The sequence below is a fragment of the Neodiprion lecontei genome, chromosome 3 (genome assembly GCF_021901455.1).
Source record: "Neodiprion lecontei isolate iyNeoLeco1 chromosome 3, iyNeoLeco1.1, whole genome shotgun sequence".
Classification (NCBI taxonomy): Eukaryota; Metazoa; Arthropoda; class Insecta; order Hymenoptera; family Diprionidae; genus Neodiprion; species Neodiprion lecontei.
The window spans coordinates 29,300,571-29,317,033 of NC_060262.1; the positions used below are offsets into that span (position 1 = coordinate 29,300,571).

The following is a 16,463-nucleotide window of genomic DNA, read 5'->3' on the forward strand; positions in this document are numbered from 1 at the left end:
CTAGTTAATATAATCGCGGTGTTTAAGCCTGCATTGTGACGACGCCCTTTACAGAAGCCTCGGCTTTCCGCTCGGGTCTAATGCTTCCAAGTTTCGCTGCTATAGCTGCCGTACGGGGCTGAATAACTGAAAGCAACTCGAACGATTTTCGGGCAGACAAACGCGAGCCGAGAATTGCACATGTCTGAGTTGCAGGGAAGAAGTAACGCCACACGACCGATACAAATTTCCAGCTGCAGCGGGTTCGTGGCCCGCGGGACTCGGCATTAAATATTTAGCCTCATAGTCGGTGTAAAAATTGCACGGTGGGTACGCGGAGGGGGCCTCTCCTCGGAGTTGGAAAAGAAAAAAAACAATAAACTGGGAGACGCCCTGGCCGCGCTGAGGAGGCCGAAGAACCTCGAGGGCAATATAGACTCGTAATAAGGCTGTGAGAGCAATATCATATTTATGGGATCTATAAACATTGATCCTATGGAACTTGATGTTTGCAATAAACGAGATTTCCTCATCATCGATATATATCGTGTATATATATATATGTATAAAATATTATATATGTTTTGCGCTTCAGATGGCATTTCGACGTCTATACAGACTTACTCGCGCGAATCACCAAACGGATATAATTTTCATTAGCTACTATTATACTTTCCTTCCCTACATTTATTTCAATAATACGCTGACCATGCAGAAATCCAACGGGGTTATGCGCTCTTCTGACCGATTCTAAATTAGGTTTTGCTTCAAACGAGAATTGTCGTTGCCGTAGAATCAAAATCTTAATCGGGTTGCTCGGGCGTGTCGTCTGGGTATAAAGCGTCGAAGCGAAGGGAAGAAACAGGTAAAGGAACGATCTGCAAGGTGCACTTTATGTTGCCGGAGTTGATTTTCGTTCAAAATGTATAAATCCTCTCGTGAGCAATGAAAAATATATAGCTATTATCCAATTTTAATGTCACACGGCCTGTTCGACTCTCCTGGTGAGAAAACTTCACACACTACACTAAACTTGTTACGAACAGAATATGTAACCCCTAAAATTACTCTACTTGCGGTAATGCGCTTTCGATGTTCAGGTTTGAACTTTCATCAAAAAATCATGTTCCGTTCGCGTACTTTCTACAAAAAGGAAAGCAGCTAATTTTCTCCGCAACTCTAAGAAGCGTAATATTTGGAAAGATTGTGCTCATATCGATTCCGCGCGGTGTGAGTGTATGCGTCCAGTACAGTAATTTTGTATGCAAGGTGTACGGTGGGTCAAAGTTTTTGAAATGAAAATGATGGAACAAACCTGTTTGGGGTGAATTTGTACATAAGATCGCATCGAAACGCGGTAATATAGCGAAGAGTTTACTCGAAAGGTGAAAAAGTTCCTTTTTTAAATGTGATCAGCTTTTTCAGGGGATGTATCCGGCTGCGTCAGCCCCTCTTATACAAGTCTAAAATTCAGCCTCAACGAAAACAGTTTATCGAGACCATCAAACGAAGTTATCGATTCGATAAAGAAAGCTATCCATGGCCCTCTTCGCTCCCTAATCCTTCGGCAAAGCTATTATCCAGGAAAAGCTAGTCGAACATCCGATTAGGAAAACCGAACATAAGTTACTTCCGCTCCAAACTCTCGTATCCGTTGTGATCCATTGTAGAATTGTCTTTTTATCATTATGTCATTGCGTTTTCGCAGAGACAGCAAAGTCAACGCGGTATATATATATATATATATATATATATAAAACCGAAGGTGCCCTAAATGGAGGTCTTTTAGAAGAGCTGGCGATTTCAGTACCGATTTCGCTATTCGAGATAATACAGTCTTTGCCAGCAGTTATACCTACCACTAAGCTGAATTCGAGCCGATTAAATCCTAGATTACTGAAAATAATAAATACTACAGGATTGCACGTAAGACTCGAAGGCACGTTTTATCAGTCACGTGATGCGTTTCAATTGTTCCTGGTTCGAAAAATGTATCGAGTTATTGATTTATTAACAAGATCGTCTTCTACTGGAAATATCAAGTGGAACTTTAGATCGCTGAATTGTTTGAAAATCAAACTTCACAGCGATCGAAGCTAACCAAAGATTTTTCATCTACACGGAATAAATGTGGTCACAAACGTATCAATTGATGCCCACACACGGTTCTAAGGTGGTCAAAAATGGTCAGTCTACTCTGGTCGTTAGTGTATACCTATGTGCCTGTGAAACGTGAGGCGCGACTGAAATTTTGAGCAACGTAACGTACTTTTCTCCTTATATCGAACGCGAGAGCCCCGCGTATGTTCGTTGTCGGGTACAAATGGCGGGCGATTCCGGATTGACAAAGCTTTATATATTAATTTTGTTAAAAAGAAAAAAAAAAGTGCTTCTCGGTTCTCCTCGGTCGGCAGGTATAAATGAACGTGTTACACGGAGCATGACCTAGAACGTCGGTCGCAGCTGCGGCTCTAGCTCACCCGTTTATTCTTTATGGAATGATGTCAAAAATACATTAATTAAATCATTATGGTTGTATATCGCTTGTATTATATCGGTCACGACGCGCGCTCATACGGCGTTTAAAAGCGCTATACTTCCGTTGACAAATGGCTCAGCGAGAATTGTAGTTTCTCGGCATAGGAAGCTCGCTTTCGACAAAGGAGCTACAGCGGTGAAAGAGTAATACAATGGAACTTGATTTCATTCTGTATACCCTTACAATTGCGCCAAGGGCATAGTGCCTTCGGAGGCGAATTAATATCGCGTGATTATTTCACGTGTCCGATAATTCTCAGGGAACATTGGAAGTATTTTCAGTTTCGGTGAAATGAAAGAAATTTAAAACACAATGAACGGCGAGGGTCGCTTGTCGCTGCTGATTTGAAAACTCGGCCCTTGAACCATTACACGCATAGGGAATGGTGGAAATTCTCGTAATTGATGTATGCACATACCTTCGTGGCGTGCGTGGACGGCCTGTTACCATGCCTACGTATAGGAATTTTTACTCATTGCCACGTGTGAAAGGCGATGACGGGGTGTGAAAATACGCGCGATTCACGCTCCGTGATGTTTCGCCCATACGCGGGTATGGCCTAGCAATTTGAAATCGGTCCGACCGGCGCGTCATCGTCGTCGTCGTCTCTGCAGTCATCCATTGGTGGTTTCATTTGCGTTGATAATGGAGTTGAGCTGTAACACCGGGCCATTGTTGAAATTTTTAGTGCCGGCATCACCGGGTGGTATAAATGCTGCACCTACATTTGGCCCCGTGAACTTTTTGTCGCGCCGGGCAAATTGTTTGCTTTGAATGTTTCGTCCGGCGAAGAATACCTGCAGCGACGTCATTCGGGATCGGGCTTATTGTTACACCATTGTATTGTTTCAGGGATGACCTGCTGTTTCGTACCGCCCATACCGCGTGCCTTCAATTTTACAATGGATACTCCCAAGTCCGGGGTGGAAAGTCAAAGTAAAAAAACAAAAAAAATCAAACAAGAATTAACCACCGCGATGTGGTGACATTTTTCCCCCGAAAAAGTTCGGAATCTCGACTTCGCTAGGAATTCACACAAAATTGTTCTTTGCCACAAATTGATATATGCGTATAAATACCGAACTGCTGATATTTGCTGCGAATTCATGGGTGAATCTGAAGAGACTCTGCTTGCAATTTATCAGAATTACGTGAGGGCGTTGTCAGAGCACAGCGTCTTCCACAATCCCAGAATCTCGCTTAGCTCGATGATCCTAATTGGCCTCTTGATCGGTACCGATAGTATTCGATCACGAGGCAGATATGATTTCGCGATTATCTGCATCTCACCCCTAAACTCAGTATCATTCGGCAACGGTAAAACGAGAGTATTATACCAACTACGTTGTTCATTCTATTATTCTTCAGAAATTAAGTAAAGTTGTCAATAAAAGTAAAAAATCAAATGAGGACGATCTTTCACATAAAGTAAAACGCTTATTCACTCCCAAAATCTTTCTTTCAACCTAAACAAATCTCTTAGACAGCGCAACGATGGAAAATCGCAAATCTTTTTTTTCATCAAACACCCTAAAGAACATGAAATGAAGTTCATTGCATGACGGATATAAATGAATGTCGTCAATTGATACTTCATGCAAAATAGTAGAATGAAAAACACAACATCAAATTTGTGTACAACGCGTCGCAAGCCGCGTGTATACATAAAATTTTCGTGTTGATTTATTTATTTACTTATTTATTTATTCAAACCAGTAATTTATATCATATACATACTTGACTCAAGACTAATAGTCCCAAGGACAATAATGTATACCCTGCAGAGACATTTAGCATGTCTGTGCGCAGGACTGGCGAAAGTAGATGGAGAAAAAATAACAAAATAGTTATTTATAATATAACTAAGAAAATTTATCAATAATAATATAATAAAATATAATATAAAATATAAAACAAAATGATCATTTTTGTTGTACTTTTTCGGTGCTTGAGTAGTTTCTCTGTGATATTTGGTAGCTCTTTATTTGCCTCTTTATATTTTTTTTACTACATTCTAATATTTTCAGCTCATGCGTGAGTCTGTTATAGCTCTTTATTCCCTGAATCACATGATTTTTAAAGCCTATAGTTTTGGAGGTCTTTGGTATAGCAATGGTTTTGTTTCTAGTATTGCTTCCCGATTGGGTGTATTTGTTTTTCAAGTCGTCATAATGATATAGCAGTGACTCCAATGTGTAAGTTTCGCGGATGTTTAGAGGTTCCATCAAATCAGCATTATTTCGTGCAATTATCTTCCATAGTCTGTGCTGGACCCTCTCTAGAGAATCTATTACATTTCCGTATGCTCCACCCCATGCTATTATACCATAGTGAGCTATACTTCCAAAAAGTGCATGGTACATCGTTACCAGAATTTTTTTATGAGCGAAATGCGATAGTCTCCAGAAAACGTAGAGCAAATGTCTGGTTTTTTTGATAATGTGGTCTATTTGAAAATTCCACCTGAGATGACTATCAAAGATAACCCCTAAGTATTTTGTACTCTGTACTCGCTTTATTTCCATCCCGTTAATGGCAATTGTGAACTCTGTCGGAATGCTGACTTGATAAGTCCCAAAAGTGATGAACACAGTTTTTTCTACATTTAAAGTTAATTTGTTACGTTTGAGCCAGTCTCCAATTTTATCTAAATAATTCACCATTTTGAGTCTTGCTTGCTCCCAAGTTGAGTCGGTGCTAATTATCGAAGTATCATCAGCAAAAGAAACAATACATCCTTGTGGCAATTCATCGAAAATATCATTTATGTATATAACAAAAAGCAGTGGCCCTAAAATTGAACCCTGCGGCACTCCCATTTCAACCTTTGTTTCTTTGCTTTTGGTGCTATTTAAATTTATTGAAATGGCATTCCGTGTTTCAATTACCATTTCAATGAATACCGTTGTTATTGCTATCATCCATGGGTCAAACCTTACCTCCAGTCTACACCGTAATTTACTCGGTAAAATTCTACAGGTTATGATAAATTGTTAGTTCTCATTCGTGAATGACGCTAGACTCAATTTAGCCAGTTTTTCTACTATTCAACATCTTCTCTACCCATCGTGAAAAGTTAACAGGTTTCCGGGAATCAAAGTGCGGCGGATAATCAACTGTCTCAATCGTACGATGCCAATCAAATTATCTGGCACCCTTACAAAGACCGGGCGTAAAGTGAACTTCCACAAACTTTCGTCAATAATATACACGTTCTTTTTGAGTTCTCGTTTCATTTGATCCTGTGCAAGTTACGAAGTGGAAAATTAATCAAAGAATGCATTTTGAAGCGATTATACATGTACGGTGAGTTAGAGGAAAAAAAACATCACGGTATGTTTGACCAATAATAATTGGGTCAATAAATCAGAATCTTTTCATAGCAACAGCAATTTAGCGGGACAGGGGTTGAATAATTCAGGAGATACATTTGCATTAAGATTAACGATTCAACTTATCCCACCGCTGTCTCTTATATCCCATTTTGTCCTCGGAGATTTAATTGCACGTAATAAAAAATAAACGATCACGTGCCAATGTATCGAGAAATAATTCGAGATCCAGGCAAAGATGGAAATTTAATTAAGAGTCCAAGGTAAGTTTTAAAACACTGGCTGAACTACGAAAAGTGAATAAACTTTCAATTAAACTTGCGTCTGTCTAGGAACACGAATGCGGGTATCGTCTTTTAACGTGAATGATTTTCTTCGATAGAAATCAGCACAAATCAAAGTATAGTATTCCATTTCATATAACAGAAGAGTCTCATGTTTTCATCACAGATTATTCACATTATTCTTCGATTTTGTCCGAAGCAACAATGGCCTTTGAATTTGAAACATTTTCAAAAAGTGTAGAAGCCCGTACAACAATATTCAAAATACCACATTCAACTTCTCGAGCGGCGGTGAAAACCATGAGACTGATATTCCAATTGTCCTTCTGATTGTGAGTTACGGCGAAACTTGATCAATTGCCGCAAGGCTAAAGGCACAACGAGGACCAGAATTTCCATTAAGATTTCCGAGAGTAACAGATTTGTGCATAATTCATATATTTCCCCGTGAGCCTCCCCCTCAAAATTATAGCCCAAAATCGAATTGCATATCTCTATTCACCGGGCTGATTTACACCTAAGATAACTCGACAATACACCTCCGTGGTATCCCAATAGATCGGTATAGCCCAAGATCGATAGACTTGGTCCCATTGTTCCCGCACTGCCAATTACAACTTCAAGACCTCGCCGACACCTGCGCACATCCCGAGTCTAATCTGCGATAGCAATAGGAGCGGAAAATTAAGAGAGAGAAAGCTGCAAGATACGCGAGGTGATTCAATTAATTATAATACGAATGTTCGAAACTTTCGCGCTTTTGCCAGGTAAATTTTTTCAGTTTCGCGAAGAATTTTCCAGAGCTTTTATTTGATCTGTGAAAGGATCCATCGACTCTGCTTTCGACGGCAAGTTTACGTATGTAGTGATACGACGTAGCGAAATGAGGAAATTAACGACTAGTCATTTTGCCGCAGTTCCCGTACACGATGATCAGGAAAGTTAGCCGGAATTATATTATCGCGGCTTAGAGCAGGGGAGAGGGATCGATTTTTGGTGGATATTTATGGGCTTGTAGTGTCACGAAATATCTTACGCGTCCGGGCTATAAAAATATCTCTATAAAAACACTTTTGCCAATTAATTTCACCGCGGTCTACGTTGATACAACAATATTACACCGCGCGCTCCAACCTCGAGTCCCTTCTGCACGTTTTTATATCAAATATTTTTAGCAAACATGCGACATTAGCTTTCGGTAAACACTTAATAATGATAACGCGTCAATTCTAACGACACGCGGTAAATACAAATGTGCCGTATACGTGTATTTATGTATTTTTCTCGCTTATATAGCACAAGGCTGCAGAATCTGGTTTCGGGTAAAATATTAAGCACGTAATATAACCTTATTCCTTCCATATTCCCATCGACGCGAAGATGTTTCCAAATCTTCCAAGAGCTTGCAAGCGTGCGCGGATCTATCGGCACCCGTTCGCTGCAACGTAGCACGAAATGAAAAATGAAGTAAACTAATGAAAATAAAAAGTAAAAATATAAATTAAATCGAGCGTACGGGAGCCACACAACGCTTGTCAGCCTGATGAAATGTGAAAATAACATTTTCCGAGCGACGATGCAAATCCAAACTCCCCGAAGGCATGCCACGGGTAGCGAGGGTACAGCTGCCTGTAACGAGTTTACCCTAGCAATAAACGCGTACGAGAGCCCGACGCGACGCGACGAGCCCTGGAGTACGAAAACTGTACGTTCTTCGGCAATGCTGCATTACACAGATAAAATTAAACGAGATTAGAATATCGAATTCGTTCCTATAAATTGGACCAACTCTGACGGAGGAGCCTGGAATTGCAAGTACTGAAATAATACATTGCCGATTCTACGCTCTGCAACCCCGTTATCCGATGCCCAACGGAGCTCGGCTCTCGCTGCAATTTCCCTCGCATACGTGTTAGCCCGGTAAAATAGTTTTCACTCTTCAACTATTCGCCATTCAATCACAAATGTTGGATGCCCGATGATATTCGGATATTTATCAATTCTATAAGTACTGCTGTTTATATATTTTGCAATTGTCTCTGCGGCTAGCGAGCGAATTTTTAATAATGGAAGCAGCTGTACACCGTTTTCGTGAGTTTCCTGAATTCTTGCCCAACAATTTCACCTTTTCAGTCATACGTTTCTCAACTCAATATTTTAACTTGAATTTTGTTACCGGGGGATTTTGGGGTCGCTGATGACGAATCTTGAGTCGGAATTAGATCATTTCTAAATCCAAGGTAGCGCATCCTTTGTGGCGGAAATTAGATTTTTCCATATTTTAATAGTCATACGAAGTAACAAACATCATTCGAAGTTGGAGATAAACTGCGATAAGGCTGGGACACGGCAATTTTTGAGGTGGGACGTTGAGCATCCCACTGTGACTGAAAGGGTTGACCAGAATATAATTAGGTCAACCAATTCAGCTGCACAGAAACATCCATTAAATTTCAACTGTCTCATTTCTTAACGGTCTCAAACAATTTGGAATATTTATAATCACTACCAACACTTATTCACATATAAAATGAAACCTATGGCTTTTATTTAGAAGGTGATTAATAATTGAATCACGCGATTGTCAGAACGAGAAAGAATCGTAATCGTGCGGAGAAAATGCGCTTATTCCCGCGTGGCCACTTTGCCCTGGTCTTCCCTGTATTACGTGCACTCCGTTATTCAAAGTAGTTTAGTTTTTATTCAATTTCAGTTTCTCCTCGGTTCAGCCGCGTCCCCGCGCAGCCTCCGTTAGGTCTCTCGCATAGACGATCGTCGAAACGTCTGTGCAGGGCGAGGAAGTTGGCGACAGAAAAGTGATAAAAATAAAGGAAGAATAAGACGGTGCCGTTCGGAACAAGAAGAACCTCGAGAAAGTTTGATGCAGAAAGAGAGAGAGGCGTTACAAGAACCCTATCCCTCCGGTTGGTAATGGGGTTTCGCTCTCGCGAGCGGATTGCGTTTTTCAAAAACTGGTCCGAAAGGAAGAAACTTTGCACCGGCGAGGTTGACCCCGGTTTAAAATCACCCTTCAGCACCCCGCGAAGCAGGGTGTCCATTAGCGTCGCCGACGGTCGCGGCTGCGAGTAGTAGGTACTTATTGTTGGTCGTTGTCCTGGTGCTCCTGCAGCTTGCAAGCAGCCAAGTGGAGCGGAGGCCGAAGACGGTCAAGGGATGGCCGACGAGAGAGCTTGCCGTGTCCGTCCGAGGCTTCGGCTCTACGAGGAAGGCGGGTCCCGGAGTCGCGATGGCGGAGGGCACGTGAACCCTGAGCGCATGCGAGTTGCCTTAACACAGAAGGAGAAGAGGATCGCGATTTCGCCCCCTCGTGCTGAGCGCTTCCGTCAGTACGCTCCGAGGCCCCGGCGCGCCAAGTGTCGTTGTCGTTTCGTGTGTTCAACTTCTAGATGGATGTCGCCGATCCGATTTCTCGCCGCAGCCTTCGCTGTCGTCCTAACTTCCGCACCTCGCGTGGAAGGTCAGTGTTTTCATTTTTTAAGTGAAAATTGCGGTTCAGTTAAAGTCGGTAACGTCGCAGACTCTCTCCTTTTCGAGAAATTCTTTCCAATGTTCGAGAAATGGGAGTGAATTTTTTCATACGTGGAAAATGTACAAGTCGCAAACTTTTATTCTTCACCCTTCGCATGGGAAAATCACCCTTTTGTCGGGTGCGTTGAAAACAATTTTATCGGAGGTGTCAATCGATGGTGGCGCCTCAGGATTTGAGGGAAGTTCGAATCTACTTTTGCGTTTCGCGCTGCAAGTTCTTCCCGCCTAATTTTCGAGACACTATTTTGAGTCGTTCGTTTCGCACGAAAATACATTTGAGCGCAAAATTTTACGGTCAATTCGGTCATGGTATGTGAAAAGTTACGTGTCTGGAGGTGGTAACGAGTTTTAATAACAATATCTACAGCTCGCAAAACAAATAATATCAATGTGAAATTATTACCAGAGCCATTATCAAGGAACACGAAAAACTTTTAAACTTAAACTCTGACGGTATCATAGGTAGCGAAAAATATTATAGTAAACAATCTGCGTTCAGTTGACAATGAAAACAAATTTCACATATCTAACAACAAACATGCATATTGCATATGTACGTACGTACAACGTATACACACGCGTTCTATTCCTCTGAGAGAATATCGACTTTCGAATCGAACTTGGAAGGCTTTTCCGTACCTGAGTGAAAGCTTTGCATCAACCTGTTATGCCCATGGAATATAGATTCAACGGTTCAATTCCATCGGTAGCCAAGTGCACGCGAATGAATGTGCGCCTGAGTAAGTGCGCATATCAATGTGCACGGTGGTTCCGAGAACATTTTTTGGCAACGAAAGAGGGTAGAACATCATAAATTGAAGATCTCGCAGTTACATCGCATCCTTTTTCATCAACTCTGTTATTTTCAAGCAGCCACTCTGCGGGCTGCGTAATAGTTTTTATTGATTGCGCAGAACGACAAGTGTGAGAAAATGAAATTGAAAAACACTTGGGGTCATTTTTGACGATGCCTCGCAAACGTGCAGAGTCAAGTCGCGAGCAAAATGAATTCAAAATTTTTCAGTTTTGGAGTGCGTTGCTTCTATCCATAATTGACTGGTTCAATAGGTTTCAGCCCGCATTGTTCTGCTTGCGCCCCATTGAATGTGATACAGCGTATTGACGAGAGGCCATTAATATACAGATCACTGCGTCGTCCTCGTACCTACATGATCGGCGGATCCAGCAAACGACGTTGAATTGAAACACGTTCAATGATGTGATCCGTGCATCGACAATACCCGATCGACCCAAAGGGGCGACGGTTTTAATTGACACAAAGGTTCTTTGTTCGTTTGTTCGTTTGTTCGTTCGTTTTTCTTTTTTCGTTTTGTATCCCGTTTTCGTTCTTCTTTTCTCTTCAATTCCCCTCTTTATCTCAATTTTGCACTTTTGAGAAGAGTTTCGGAGGCTGTGCCTCACACGAGAGATTCATTACCGGGCAAACAGTCGTCCTGACCACGTAATGGGAAAGTTCAGGCTGTCAAAAGTGCACTTCCGCGAGAATTGTGCTCAAAGTTTGAAAGCTCGCGTAGCGTACTTTTATTTTTATTTTTTTCCCAACGGATGAACTCTCCGTCAATTCGTTGTTCTCCGCACAATTCCGTTGGAGAGTTTGCCGTTGAGTAGGTATAAAGATCAAGCCGAAGGAACCGCGGCAACGTTTCTTTCGAAATACCTCCGGAGATGAACGCGAGATATTTTGATGCGAGGGATCTAAATCTCCTCTACTCCGCAGTCAACCCCTAAAATTCTTTCGGAGATATTTTTTTTCCCATGAATCCTTCCAGGATCCATCTCCGCTTCTTCGTCCTCATGAATTCCTAATTCTTTCTCTTTTCAAACAACAAACCTCGACGCTTCCGGTGATATCTCACGTTTTTCCCCTTCGCTCGGAAGCGAAGCGCGCAGCGTTCTCGCTTGTCGCACAGTCAATTTTCGCTTGATCACTTATCGATCATTTATCCCGTAACTTCGAGCGATCCGTAAACGCTGACGGAGATGCAACTCCGGCGAATTGACAACGGCTCTCTTCCGCGTCGCGTAAATAAACACTCTGCACGGATATTTCGACCGCGCAGCGTACCTGCAGCAAATTCTCATTCGCGTTTCAAGACCGCTGAATAAACTATGCGCACAATGAAGTCTTTGCTTCGAACACGCTCTTCTATGTGTGCACCACCAGGCATTCCACTTCGTTTATTCCCGTCTCTCGTATAGGGTACACAGTATCATACGTGTACGTGCATAGCTCGCGGTTCATGTTAAACATTTCGCGATGTCGAGGATAATCAGAACATTTCTGTCTCGCGAAATATAAATGGGCGTAGCTTCGATGCGCGCATATTACACGTCATTATACCAGCGTGGAAAAATTTAATAACGAGTATCCTCGACTATGGAGAGTCGAAAAAGCTGTATTCATCTGCGAGATATGTACTTACCTTCTAGCTGAAATTCACCCCTCACCGCCACGACTGATCCATCCTCTCCCTCACTTTGAATCCTATAAAAGTTTTTCTTGTGAAAATCATTGCGCGTTAACATTTGACATTTCCAAGCAAATCTTTCTCCTCTTTTTCAGTCGTCAATCTATGAGACAGTAGCTCGAAACAGGTCGATTTTATTCTTTTCAATTCTTTATCTCGTTTATTTCAAGCATTCTCTCCTACTGATAACTTACTCAGTCCAAATCGTAATTAAAAATATTTCAGCCGACTGATCATTGTCCCGTTTTCCGGTAACTATTGACGGATTCAGGAGAAATGCTCGTATAAGCCGGTAGATAAGAAGCCGGTAGAATCAATACGGCAGATCTGGCTTGTAGTCCAATACGTGATCTCAAGGTTTCAAGGCAGAGAGAAGAAAAGGCATGAAAAACTTTTCACCGCCTTTCATCATTCCAAAGGAATCATATCTGTACTACTAAAACTTGAGGGTAGGCCACCCAAGTACCACCCAGCAAACTCCAAACGTTTTCCACGTAAACGAGTTTGAAAATACGGAGTGGGCTCAGCGACTATTTATGAAATATATAAAGTCGACGGTGGGGATATTCTGTCAAGTTGCCCGTCAGACAACGTTGCCTCTGTTCTCACGCTTACGGCACGTCTGTATACATACGAGTATATAATGTATACATACTTGTTAATATGCTGATGGTTGCGTCAAAAGCATATACATAAACATATATTACATATTAATTTTCGTGAGCACTGCATATATTTGCATCTTTTATTGTTACACCGCACACCCGTTAAAGAGTTGAACCACAGTATCCTGCCTATTAGTGGCCATTGTTGTGCTTAAAAGTTACTCGGATTAAACCGAACAGAGTCTTTTCTGCATTGGCTTTGTCAGTTTTGTCACAATTTTTTAAAAATTCATTTATTTTCCCGCATACGGTTGGTAGCTACTTCAAAAAACAGGTTGTAATGGTTTTTGGTTTTATTACCACGACCGTGAACGTGAAAAATTCCACTTTCATTATTCGATTCAGAAGGGCGTAAACAAAGAAGCGGTATCAACGTGTCAAAACTGTTATATTTGTAGGGGAAGTTTTATCGCGTACCAGCCTACATTAACACGACAAGGATTACCTTTGATCAGCAACACCGTCTGGCTCAATTGTGCATGTAGTATACATATCCACCCCACTTCTGGCGTATACGTATATACTGTGTATGTATATACGGGGGTCGGGGTTAGCTGTTTAAGCTTCCGCGTTCAGCGTATAATAATTTTATCTAATCCCGTAATCTACGTTACGGGGCGTCGTTCCGACATTACGGATGCAATGACGAGACTAAATAATGCTTGGCAATTGGAATAAAGAGTCGGATTTAAATAATTCAGTAATTAAAAGAGAGAAACAATCAACGCATAAATTGTTCCCCTCTTCAACAACCTATACCCTCTTGTTTCCACCGGCCTCTGCTCCAAGTTGTCTTCGGAAGATTCATTATTCCACAAGCAATATCTCGTCTCGTTAAACAACGAAATAATATATACATACACAATTACGTATGGCGTGCGATTCGGATTTCAATATCGGCGCGAGAAATCGCAGGCACAGTGACGTACGCATGCCTGCAATTTTCGAGTCACGGTCTTTTTCGCGTGGTCGCAGGCATCTATTATACTATCATAGTATTCGAACGGTACCCTGCCAAGGTATTTCCGGTAGGTGTTTCGAAGAGTCGGAGGGTGGAGAAGAAAGAGGTCGGTTGTTGGGGCGTGGGGGGAGTGAGAGGGGTAGGAAAAGGGCGGCAGGGAGTCTGCGGACCCGGTCTCGAGAAATGAGATGGAAGAATGAACTTAGTTTATGTAAATAAGGGCGTAATCTCGGCTAAGGCTTTGGAACAAGGTCGACGAGCGCCCTTGCTCTCCGAGTAGGAAACAAAGAGGCAGCTTGGCGGTACCGGAACAAGGCGCGCCGCCTTGTCGCCGACTAAAACGACTTGTATTATTGCATTTCCTCGGTAGCAGGAGCCGGGAATGAGCGAAGATCACCATCTCCAAAAGTTCGCGAAACCTCCCTTCGAGTCGGGATCGCGTGCCGACGCGACGCCTGACGGGGCCTTCTGCTAAAAGAGACGCGCGTCATTCCTCGGAACAACCGATCCGCGAAGGCGATAAATTTTTATTACGTTAAAATCCTGTTCATTCCACGAATAAATATACGTCGAGGTATAAGGCGCCCGCGATGCTACCAGCATCGCCGTTCCGCTTTACTGCCGATATTAGTTTTTGTATCTGCACGTTTGAAAATATAACTGTCTGTGAAAAAAATACCATTCAATTTTACGACGAGGCTATTAACAGCCTTTAACGCTTTGCTTTACGCGGAAGGGACGTCGAAAGAAGAGAGAGAGAAAAAAAAGTTGGAGGATGGACGCAAGGAGGAAAGAAAAAAGTAATGCAAATATACTGACAACGAGAAAAAAGACTGTTCGGCAAAACGAATGTTTTCTTTCTGGGTTGTGGAAAAGAAGAAATTATTTTTCGACGTATCCTTGTTTTTCTTATTCACAACGTTAAAAATCTTTCGTTGCCTCGTGAAAGTTTTTTAGCTGCCACAAAATTGTTATTGTTTTTTTTGTTTTTTTTTTTAACAACTCGCAAAGTAATATTTCGTTGCACCAATTACCGTTTTGCTTTACAGCGTAGTTCGTTCTTTCCGGGTGAAAATCAGTCTTTGCAATCGGTTGCGGTGATGTGACCATTTTTTTGTATTCATTGTACTCACGCTGTTTTCAGCAGTATAATTGCTGCTAAATTTTTCATACGTCTCTATATGCTATACATCGAGTGGATTATGAAGTCTGCAATTAGCGGGCGCCGATGATAATTAAAACTTGCAAGTGCTTAGAGTACACATTCAATTATGGTGTAATTATTTTTTGAAAAATAAATAATTTTTCTCCGTCGTGATATTGAATGATCTATAGTGGTATTGGTTCATGTATAAATAGTACACGTATCAATGCCAATTGTTATCGCACGGACAGATTACATTTTTGTCATGTTTTAACTGCGAATAATTCTTTCACACTTTAGATAATTTTGACACAAATTGGGAAATCTTTAGCAACTAAATAACAGACTTGTGTTTCAGGGTTTTTAAAGCGACTAATATTAGTCGATTTACATTTCTTCAGTTTATATTTGTATAAGAATCGCATATCATCGTCATTTTCACCGTATCTAATTTCACACAGTCTTTGATACTTGCGACATTGCTAATTGGTCACTAAATGGTTCCTTGCCGAAAAACTTTCCAAAATGCTACAGATTCCTTACTCCGACTTATTACTCAATATTATATAGAAAGTTATAAACATACGAATATTAGGCTTCAAAATTTTAATACCTCGGGAGAGTAAATTCTGAAAATTATTGTTGATGTGAAGTAACTTGTTCGGCTCATCGATATAATTTTTAATAATCATTTATTTCCTGTCGTTGATTCTTTTCCTGAATTTAATAAACTTGTATAACATCTAAATACGTTGAAGAGAAACATGTTTCATATAATTGAAAGCTGTGTGCCAAGGGATTGAATACAAGTGAATTTGAAAAATTCCTCGTAAATTGTGGATAGTTTCGGTAGTTTCGAAAAATGTTCAACTCAAAGAAATGAAATTGTCGGAGAATTCATTGAATAAAAGTTTAAGAGGATATGATTTTTATTTATATCACGACTGTAAAGCTTAACTCTCGCCGCAAGCTCCCGGAAGACGCAGGGGCAATGGAAATGAAGGTTTACGATTTCCAAAAGATTCCGGTAATGCTGGCAGCGAGTTATACGACCAAGAAATTGGAGTGAAAATTAGGGCTCCCGTATTAGGGATGGCTTTTTCAAAGCATTTCATTACTTTTGTGCTCGAGAGATCTTCACGCCCTTTCGTCTCGGAACGAGGGACTCGGATGCTTAGCCACAGATTTTGGTGATTTACGGCACCCACCAAAGTATACGGGAAGGGACGAAATGCAATTCTCTCGATTCTCTTATACAGCTGGGACGTTCGTAACCTGCGGCCAAATACCTTTTACAATTTTTTCAAACGTCTTTGAAGAACGCCGTTTGAAAACATGAATCCTAATCTGCGTCCCAAATTTTCTTCAACTTCAATTCTGAGCTGTAATTTTTTGGCTGTTGCAGTATTTGTTTACCTATTTTCCAGCCTTGCCAGGCTTTGTAAATTTTAAAGGTTTTGTAGCAAATTAACGTTGATCTATAATTCATAAATTTGTAAAATTCAACGGAGGACATAACTA

General features: G+C 41.2%; 1 protein-coding gene across 2 annotated transcripts in view; it reads left to right on the top strand.

The window, feature by feature from the left end:
- The window catches only part of LOC107226723 (lachesin-like), a 138,040-nt gene that overhangs the window by 64,000 nt on the left and 57,577 nt on the right, over positions 1 to 16,463 (top strand). The window contains exon 1 of one of the 2 annotated variants that reach the window (XM_046734404.1): positions 9,494 to 9,612. The exons of the other annotated variant lie outside the window; for it this stretch is intronic. Coding sequence (XP_046590360.1) covers positions 9,546 to 9,612 — 67 coding nt within the window. The 5' untranslated portion in view covers positions 9,494 to 9,545. Of the gene's footprint in view, positions 1 to 9,493; positions 9,613 to 16,463 lie in introns of those variants that run through there. 2 annotated transcript variants of the gene reach the window in all.